At 41.7% G+C, this 10,362-nt stretch overlaps 2 protein-coding genes across 4 annotated transcripts in view; one reads left to right on the top strand and one right to left on the bottom strand.

The window, feature by feature from the left end:
* Nucleotides 1–3,977, bottom strand: part of RNF113A (ring finger protein 113A) — a 22,254-nt gene extending 18,277 nt beyond the window's left edge. For all 3 annotated transcript variants that reach the window (XM_006779395.2, XM_015560150.1, XM_015560149.1), the window contains exons 1-2: nt 2,873–3,977; nt 2,684–2,752 (exon numbers count right to left, since the gene is read on the bottom strand). In XM_006779395.2, the coding sequence (XP_006779458.2) occupies nt 2,709–2,752; nt 2,873–3,866 (1,038 nt within the window). In that variant the 5' untranslated portion in view covers nt 3,867–3,977 and the 3' untranslated portion in view covers nt 2,684–2,708. The remainder of the gene's footprint in view (nt 1–2,683; nt 2,753–2,872) is intronic.
* Nucleotides 3,978–4,023: 46 nt separating this feature from the next.
* NDUFA1 (NADH:ubiquinone oxidoreductase subunit A1) lies at nt 4,024–8,559 on the top strand. Its single transcript, XM_006757938.2, has 3 exons — nt 4,024–4,219; nt 5,350–5,439; nt 8,436–8,559. The coding sequence occupies exons 1-3, from the start codon at nt 4,118–4,120 to the stop codon at nt 8,454–8,456; spliced, it is 213 nt and encodes a 70-aa protein (XP_006758001.1). The 5' UTR covers nt 4,024–4,117; the 3' UTR covers nt 8,457–8,559.
* The last annotated feature ends 1,803 nt before the right edge of the window (nt 8,560–10,362 follow it).

The raw sequence follows: 10,362 nt of genomic DNA, 5'->3' as shown, positions 1-10,362 counted from the left end.
CCCCCTCTGGGGATGGGCCCGCAACCCAGGTACCCGCCCTTCACTGGAATCAAGCCTGGGACCTTTCAGTCCGCAGGCCGACGCTCTATCCACTGAGCCAAACCGGTTTCGGCTAAAATTAACCATTTTAATGATTATTTTGTTAGTCATTGCCATATTTCTTGCCATACCTTTTTTAAATAGAATTTATTGGGGTGACATTGGTTAATAAACTTATATAGGTTTTGGGTATACAATTCTATAATACATTTGAATATTGTATTGGGTGTTACCACCCCATGTCAAATCTCCTTCCATCACCATCTATCTCCCCTTTACTCTCTTCTACCTCTCCCACCCCTCTATGATACTTTTGTTAATCCTTACCCGAGGATATTTTTCCATTGATTTTTAGAGAGAAACAACATGTGAGAGAGACACATCAATTGGTTGTCTCCTGTATGCCCACTGACCAGGGCCAGGGATGGAGTCTGCAACCCAGGTATGTGCCCTTGACCAGAATCTAACCCGGGATCCTTCAAGCCACAGGCCAATGCTGTATCCACTAAGCCAAACCAGCCAAGGCCTTTTAAAAACACTCTCTTCCTTTGCTCCTGTTTCTCCATATCCCTCTACAAGGTCTTCTTATTTCCTATTTGGCTCAGTCTCTTTCTCTCATCCCTTAAATGCTATTTCTGTGTGATGCTTTCTTTATTAAAAAAATACATATTATTGATTTCAGAGAGGAAGGGGGAGAGAGAGAAAGAAACATCAATGATGAGAATCATTGATCAGCTGCCTCCTGCATGCCCCCTAATGGGGATCGAGCCCGCAGCCCAGGCATGTGCCCTGGACCAGAATCAAACCAGGACCTTCAGTCCCCAGGCTGACGTTCTATCCACTGAGCCAAACCAGCTAGGGCCTGTGTGATGCTTTCTTAAGCCCTTTTCCCAGTAGGCTTCTCAAGTATCTAAGGTATCTCCACTATGTTTTATATACTGTTATAGAATGTTTCACATTAATACACTGAGAAGAGTACAGCATCTCTCCTATGGTTTTTCTTCTAAAAATGAATAAGCTAAATTTAATAATAAGGAAACATTAGACAAACCAAAATTTGGAGGTAGCTACAAAATAACTGGCCGGTTATTTTATTTATAACTTTTTAAATATGTCAAGGAAATGAATAACAAAAGAAAGACTGAGAGTTCTTCCAGAATAAGAGACTAAGGAGACATCACAACTAACTGCAATGTATGACCCTGAATGGCACTGTGGTCCAGAAAGAGGACATTAGTAGAGCAATTGATGAAATTTGAATAAGGTCTGTAAAATACTTAACAGCATTGTACCAATGTTAATATTGCAATTTTACTAACAGAATGCAGTTATGTGTGTATAAGAGATCTGTTTACTCCAACTTTTTATTTCAATGCAATCCCAATCCAGCATGTTTTTGCAGTAGTTGACATGATGAATCTAAATTTTTTAGGGGAATGCAAATAAACAACAACAACAAAAAGTTTCACATTGTGAGTTTGTGTTTCTGAACTCCTCCAAAGCTGGGATTGGGTTTATCCTGAGAGATCAATCCAGTGCACTTTTTTTTTTGTATCATCACACCTGCTACTGATGTCTAGATCCATGAGTACAGGGGCTGTGTCCATTGTTTACTAATATCCCTTATGCCTGACATAGAATAGCTGCTCAAAGAATATCTTTAAATGAATTAACGATGTGAATAAAAAACTCCTAACCCACAATTTATTCTTGCATTTCTTTCCTGGGATCAGCCCAAATTCTAGCCAGATCAGTAAAAATTTACTAATCATTTGGCCTCACTGGTCTCCCTACCTCTTATCTTCCCTCTCCCTGCAATCTAATAGTCTGCAACAGAAAATTTTTTATAAGTCTGATTTTGTTCCCTTTCCCAAAACTCTGCTATCTCCCCATTACCGAAAGAATATATTGTCAAGCTTCTCAACTTGGGTTCAAGGATTTGGCCCCAGTCTCCCTCTTGAAAACTCTCTGGGTATATTTTTTAAGGACTTATTATATGTCAAGCACTGGGCTAGTTACAGGAGTTCACAAATTAGTTGGGAAGACAGGTATCTAGATTAACTTTAATAGGGGGTGATATTACAGGGTCTGTGACTGCAGTTGCAGACAATGCATTATAAAATACTAGGTTTTTGCCCTCTGCAGGTTCCCAAGTTCAGTCTACGACTGCAATGTCCAATATGGTGGCTACCAGCCACATTTCAAGTGCTCAACAGCCACATGAAGCCAGCAGCTATCATGTTGGACAGCACAGCATAAATCATTTCAATTATCCATGGAAGGGGTGGTTAGTGTAGGTGCTTCAAAGAGAGCAAGGGCCACTTCCCATACAGGCATTCTGTGGTGTTAGCCACCAGTCAGTCCCCCAACCCAATTCTCCCACTCACCTTCCCCATACCTTGGCTGGGGTGTATTATGGCACAGGCTCCCAATAGAGATAATGCATGAAAGTACTTTTGCAAAACATTAAGTGATACAGAAATGTGATAGATTCAGTTCTTCCTTTCACCACAGTTTTGTTTATTTCAAGCAAATTCGAGCTCTTTTCTCAAATTTCTCCTATCCTTGTAATTTATGCCAAAGAGTTCTGAAAAGTTATACACAGGCAGCATTTATACCAAGTAAAAATATAGATTATACTTACCTTGATGCTTTCACAAGCCATCTATTCAGGAACCTACTTCATCACCTGCCTTTTCCTCTGTCAAGTTCCCTAGAAAGGAAGGACACAAATTAAGATTTCCAAAATATTTATTTTGAAATTGGAAAATAAGGGAAAACTAAGTAATGGGAATTGGACCCGAATCGGGGTTTTCTGGAAAATCTTAAGTACCATCCTCTTCTGCTTCCTGATGCTTATCCAGTTTAGCAATCAATTCTTTCGCTGGATTGAAGACGCCATTGGTCTGCTGGTCACAGACGTAGCAGCGCGGGGTCGTGCGGAAATGCTGCAGTGCACAGCTCTCGCAGAAATAATGCCTGCACTTGGTGACGACTGGGTTTTGGAAGGACTGGCGACAGATGAAACACTTGAATGGTATTTCCTCACTATCGCTTCCCACTTCATAATTTTCATCTTCATAGACACCATAGCGACCCTCATCAAGCTCACGTTCGATCTGCCACCCATGCTTGTAATCTGATCGGTCATGGAGGAATTTGCAGCTGTCTCCGAAGCCGCAAAAGCCAGTCTCCTTATAGTCCTTACAAATGTCGGGCTGGTAATCCCAGCGCACGGTGGCACGTAGATGCTCGGGAGCTCGGATGGGGCCCTTCCGCACCATTCCGGAGGAAGCATTGCCCATCGATGTATCCTTGGGTTTCATGTATTTCTGATAGTTATTGATTCCCCGATAGATCTTGTCATCTTCCTTGCCTCTCAGCTCCTCCTGGATCTTCTGGCTGCGCTCAAAGATGGCTTGTGCGTCACGCTCCTTTTCTGTGTCTAGCTCGTAGACAGCAGTCGCCCCCATATCCTCTGGCCCCACGGGTTTCGCCGAGCGGGTGGACTTGTAGACCACACGGAGAGTCTCAGCCTCATTCCCCTTCCCATCCCCCTCCTCCTCCTCGCTACTCAATTCACAGTAAACCACCTTCTGTTTACCACTGCCGCGGGTCTTCTGTATCATCGGATTGTGGGTCGCCCGCTTTTTTTCGCGGCGAACCACAGTGCTGCCTTCGTCGCTGCTGCTGCTGCTGCTATCTCCGGGCTCTGGGTCGCAGATCGGGCGCTTCCTGCGGCCTACAGGCCCCTTTCGCCCAGGCTTTTTGAACAGGAAGGTGCACACCTGATCCGTCGCCTTTCCAGGGGAAAGTTGCTCTGCCATTGTGCAACCGGGTGCTCCGAAACAGAGGCTTCGCGTTACTGCACGCTCCGCCGAGAAGCCCGAGCCAAGTGCGCCGTGGGAAACTGGAGCACTCGGGTGCGCGAGTGCGCCGCTCTAGAACCCAGCGGGCCACCGTCGTTTCCGACGCTGTACGTGGCCCCGCCCAGCCGCGGGGCTCAGTGGGAAAGGATCGAAGTCGGTCGCTTTTCGGGAGCTGGAGGTATTTTTCTGGCCTTGGGAACCTTGCCGCGATGTGGTTCGAGATTCTCCCCGGGCTCGCTGTCATGGGCGTGTGCTTGCTCATCCCCGGCATCGCCACCGCGCACATTCACAAGTTCAGCAACGGGGGCAAGGTGAGGCGGCTGCCGCGGCCCGGCGTTACGTAAGGGGCCGTGGCTTGGGGAGGTCATTAGCATCCGGAACCTCCGTGGGAGAAGGGGGATACCGAGGTCGCCCCCCCCTCCCTTTTTCGTATTGCCTAAAAGCGGAGGTTTGCGGAACGAAGCCCGACGGAAACAACATTCTACTCGAGCAAAACCCGGCTAGTTGTTGGGTGGAGAAGAGTGGGCAGGAGGGCCGAGTAGACTGGGGCTTGGAGAAGTAGAGGAGCAGAGGTTAGGTCCAGACTCCTTAGAGGAGGGAGGTGTCACTTCCGTTTGCCCCCACTCCTAGTCTTTCATGCTCGATTTTGATTTTAACTCCTCGTATTCACATTTTAGTAACTTCTCATTCTTCTTCCCCAACCTTAATGAGGTTTTTACTTTGAACATTTTTTTTATCCCCCATTTTCTCTTGCAAGCCTTTAAGAATGTACCTCGAGATCCTGTTTTTTTTTTTTCCATGTTGTAATTACCCCCTCTTCCTAGTCCTTTATATCATCTCTAGAGTACAGAGTATAAATGTGTTTGCTTTGGGGTTTTGTGGTTGTCCTTCACAAAATCGCTGTTTTCTTTCCATTAGGTCCCAAAAAGAAGCAAGTAGTTATGTCGTTAAGAGGGCGTGGGGGCGGGGAGGAAAGAAAAAATACCCAGGTTAAAATAGAAAGTGTAAATTACCATGTTAATTCTAAAGTTTGGTGGTCCGATTTTTTTTTTTAACGGAGGGGAGAGAGAGGGGGGAGGGAGGAGGAGGAGGGAGAGAGAGAGAAACATCAATTCAACAGACACATCCATTGGTTGCTTTCCACTTGCACCCAGATTGGGTGGGGGATGGAACCTGCAACCCAGGTACATGCCCTTGACTGTGCCCTTGACAGGGAATTGAATGTGGGACCTTTTGGAGCTCTAGCTCACACTCAAACCACTTACCTACACCGGCCAGGACAGTGGTCCGATTTCATTTAGGATTCTAGTCTTATATTGTTAATTTGGTTTTTGTTTCAGTAATGATTCCATTATTCTGTAATGTCACTTACCAAAGTTCTAATATTCCTCTTTTGGATCACTCATCTTAAAATTGCAATAATTATTTTTTTTAATTATAGGAGAAAAGGGTAGCCTATTATTCATATCACTGGTCTTTGATGGAAAGAGATAAGCGAGTCTCTGGAGTTAATCGTTACTATGTGTCAAAGGTAAGATAGCTCTGATGCTACTAGGCATCTGCCAGGGTGGCAGTGGGTTCTAGGAATGTTTTGCCAAAGGTCTTACAGTGCTAATTGAATTTGCATTTTCTTGCCTGCTAGTAAGATTGAGCAGCCTTTCACTCATTTACTGATTGTATTTCTTGTTCTGTGGATTATTTGCTTATATACTTTACTTGCTCTGTTCTCTTTTTTATTTATAGGATTTCTTTATGTGTTATGGATGTTAAGCTTGTCTTTTTTACATGTACAAATATTTTTTCCAGTTTCCTGCTTGTCTTTATAATAATAGTTTTTTGTTGTTCATCCTCACCCAAGGATATTTTTTTAAAGTATATTTTTATTTATTTAAAAATATTTTTTATTTCAGAGGGAGAGAGATAGAAACATCAATGATGAGAGAGAATCTTATGAATCCATCATATCATCCCTGGACAGGTAACACTCAATTCTGTTTGCCTGAGAGGGAAACTTCTGTGTCGTTTAAGACACTGTTTTTGGAGATTTTTGGTTGTTGCAGACAAACCTAATCCTAACTGACACATAGTCCATAACTCATTTTCATAAATGTTTTTAAAATATATTTTTGTTGAGAGATAGCAGAAGGGAAGGGGGGAGAGAGAGAGAGAGAGAAAGAGAGAAAGAAACATCGATTGGTTGCCTCTTGCATGCTCACTGACCTGGGCTGGGGATGGAGCCTGCAGCCAAAGTATGTGCTTGGGACCCTTCAGTCTGAGGGCCGACGCTCTATCTATTGAGCCAAACTGGCTGAGGCTGATACTAGTTTTTTAAGTTTGATGTTCAGTTTGTATTTTATTATTCTTAATGTTGGGTTTTATGTCTTGTTTACAAATGGGCTTCCTTTTTAAGATTATAAAAATATATTCTTCCAATTTCTCCAAATACTGTTACAGTTTTTGTTTTCTTTCTTTTTGTTTTTGTTTACATTTAGAGCTTTGACCCATCTACAGGTCATTTTGGGATATAATGTGGAGGCAGAATTTAACTTTCCTTTTTTTCCAAGAGATAGGCAGTTATCACAATAGTCTATTTATAGATCAATTCATTTTTTATTTGAAATACCACTCTGGTAAACTAAATTTCCATATACACTTGGGCCTGTTTCACAAATGTGCTGTTCTATACACCATTGGTTTGCAAATTCCTGCACTAATATCATGCAAATGTAAAGATTCACTATAATTTTCTATTTGAATGAATAATATGAAATTGCTGTTTTTGTGGTTCAAAAATGACCAAGTAGAAGCATAGGGGAGATAGTCAATAATATTGTAATAACTATGGTGCAAAGTAGGTACTGGAAATATGAGGGTGGAACACTTTGTAAAGTACATAATTGTGAAACTAGTACAAAATAATATTGAATGTAAACTGTAATTGAAAAAAAAATTTAATTAAGAAGTGAAGTGGAAATCCAAAATATGACCAATTAGTAGCATCTTCATATGGTTCTAATATATTGTAGGAGTTCATCTTCATTACTCTTTTAAAAAATTTTACATTTTTATATTTTCCCTTTGCTCATTTATTCCTCACAACAAATTTAGTTAAATATTAATCCCATTTCATAGATGAGAGAACACAGGGTCACTGGTTAAATCACTATGAGGACTCAAATTAGGTGATCTATCTCAGTGTAGTGTTATTTGAGACTCTAGTCTAAAGAACACGATGATAGCTATCTACTCATGTAGAACAGTATTTCTCAGTGTGGTCCACGAATAACCATCGTAATCTGGCATACAAGATACAATGCAGACTCCTAGGCCTCTGGCCCAACCAGACAAATTAGGATTTCTTTAAAGTGGCTCCTAGGACTATGTAAGTTTAATTTACCTTAAGGTGATTCTTCCTGCAGTAGTAATCAAAATACCTGGACTGTGTTATTTTAATACCTGAAAGAAATGTCATCACTAATCTTTTTTTTTCTTTATTGATTAAGGTATTACATATGTGTCCTTCACCCCCCCTTGCCCCCACCACCACCCCACTCATGCCCTCACCCCCCTGGTGTCTGTGTCTATCGGTTAGGCTTATGTGCCTGCATACAAGTCCTTTGGTTGATCTCTCCTCCTTACCCCTACCCTCCCCTACCTTCCCTCTGAGGTTTGACTGTCTTATCCATGCTTTTCTGTCTCTGGATCTGTTTTTGTTCATCAGTTTATGTTGTTCATTATAATCCATAAATGCTAATCACTAATCTTTTACTCTATAATTTCTGAACTATTTGGTTGTGAACTGATTTAGATAGAGTGGGTCTTCTGAATAACTAGTGTCATGTTATGCTTATATAGGGCAAGAGTTCTGGAGTTGGAGGGCCTTGAACTTGAATTCTGGCTCTGCTACTTCCTTACTAACTTAAACGACTTTTAACCTCGCCATTCCTCCTTTTTTCACCTGTAAAAATAAGTGAAATGAGGCTAATAGCATTTTCCTCATGTTGACTATTATTTTAAACAACGGTTTTACCTTAGTGTTCTCTGACTCTCTCAGAGTGCTTTAGAGAAGGATCCAGATAGTAAATACTGGGCTTAACTTTAGTTCTGATTGCGGGGGGAAGGTCTTTTCATATAAAGCGGTATGTTTGCTGCTGTCAGAAAAGGAAAACTAGCCCAGCTTGTGTGGCTCAGTGGCTGCGTGGACCTATGCACCAGGAGATCTCGGGTTTGATTCCTGGTCAGGGCACGTGCCTGGGTTTCAGGCTTAATCCCCAGTAGGGGGTGTGCAGGAGGCAGCCGATAGTAAAAACATTTTAAAAAAATGAAAACTAGAAGTCATTATAAGTTATTCTTTCTTACTTTAGTGATTATAAAATTCAGTCTAAGTTATTGTTGCAGTGAAAGAAATGTGGGATGTAAAAATACTTTACTAACAGAATGCCATTTGGTGACACTAGAAATAAGAGTACATGTACATCTTTGACGGGAACAGAATTCTCACAGTTTTCTTTTTAATTTGTTTTTCAGGGTTTGGAGAATATTAATTAAGGAAGCACTTCCTGATTAACAATAACTCAGCTTTGCTCATCTACTCCTGCTAGAAGGTTATGCAGTATATTATGTAATGCATAATAAAAGTTAAAAAGTAAAATCAAAGGTCTTTTTTATTTTTTAAAATACGACTCCACAAGATCAAGCAGTCTACCCAAGGTAGCTTTATTACTTAAAAAAAAAACCCAAGAAGGTACCTGAGCCGTGTAAAATTATAGACATAATGTATACCAAGCACCTATTACTATGCCAGTGCCTAATGTGTCATAAATGGTAGTTGCTGCTATTGTAATAGATATTTAAAGACATTTTTTTCTAGTTCCTTTTCTGGGTGAATCAAATACTATTTAAAATTCCAGTTAGGATGCTTTTAAAACTGAGACTGCACTTCCTTTCAGTTTTCATGCATTCTCTAACACATAATATTTGCTTAAGTGTTGATTTTTGTTTTAGTGGTAGAGCAGCAACAATCATTATGTTTATTAAAATGAATATACTGAGCCCTAACAGGTTTGGCTTAGTGGATAGAGCGTCAGCCTACGGACTGAAAGGTCCTGGGTTCGATTCCAATCAAGGGCATGTGCCTGGGTTGCGGCTCATCCCCATGTGGGGTGTGCAGGAGGCAGCTGATCATTGATGTTTCTATCTCCGTCCCTTCCTCTCTGAAATCAATAAAAAAATATATTTAAAAAAAATGAGTATACTGACCACTTGAAATAAAGCATTGCATGTTCACTGCTAAAAGTAACCACATAAAGATCTGAAAAGGTGAAACTCAACCTGTTGATCTAGAGCAGGGTGGGCAAACTTTTTGACTCGAGGGCCACAATGGGTTCTTAAACTGGACCGGAGGGCCGGAACAAAAGCATGGATGGAGTGTTTGTGTGAACTAATATACATTCAAAGTAAACATCATTACATATGGTCTTTTTTTTTTTTTTTTTTAGTTTTATTCATTTCAAATGGGCCGGATCTGGCCCGTGGGCTGTAGTTTGCCCACGGCTGGACTAGATCAACACCTCAGGTGACCATAGGACCTCTAGGTGAGAAGATGAAATTACTTTTTATCTGCATCCTTTATCCACTTTGACATTTGTTCTGCTTATGACAAACACCTGCACTGTGTGATTTTCATCAACCTCATCTTACTGGGCAAGGTTTACAGAATAAGGAGGTGGTATTCACACTTATCCTAGCTAATAAAAGAGAAACATGGTAATTAGCTATACCTCCGCTACCCTTCCCATTGGCTAATCGGGGCGATATGCAAATTAACTGCCAACTAAGATGGCGGTTAACCGCTAACAAAGATGGCAGCTAATTTGCATACTGAAGGCAGAGTAGAACCGAAAGCGGAAGGATGGAAGACAGTGATCAGAAACCCAGGCGCAGGCAAGAGCCAGGGAGCAGGGCAAAGGTCGGTCCTGGGGGCTGGGGCCAAAGCAAGCGGTGCTGATCACTGCACTGGAGCCCTCCCCCACCCACCAGAGACACAGGGCCCACTCCCGTGTGTGATCTGGGGGGCGGGCGGGGGCTGGAGCTTTGCTGGATAGAGTATTCTTGGATTCAGTCCCTTGCTTTGCATCACTTTGTATACTTCATTCTATTCCCTTCTGTCATGATGTGTTTCTGTTGAGAAATTTTTTGATAGACTAATAAGAGACCCCTTGTACATAACTTTCTGTCTCTCTCTTGTAACCTTTAAGATTATATCTTTGTAATTAATGTTTGCCAATGTAATTATGACACATCTTGGTGTGGGTCTTTTGGGGTCATCTTGTTTGGGACTCTGTGCTGGTGTGCCTTTTTTCTTCCCAGAATCAGGGAAGTTTTCTGTCATCATTTCTTCTAATATGTTTTCTAATCCTCACTCCTTTTGTTGTCCTTCTGGCACCTCTATTAT

This window comes from Myotis davidii, unplaced genomic scaffold (genome assembly GCF_000327345.1).
Source record: "Myotis davidii unplaced genomic scaffold, ASM32734v1 scaffold1015, whole genome shotgun sequence".
Taxonomy (NCBI): Eukaryota; Metazoa; Chordata; class Mammalia; order Chiroptera; family Vespertilionidae; genus Myotis; species Myotis davidii.
Note: the sequence above shows the minus strand (reverse complement) of the source record. Positions and strands in the feature narration are given on the sequence as shown.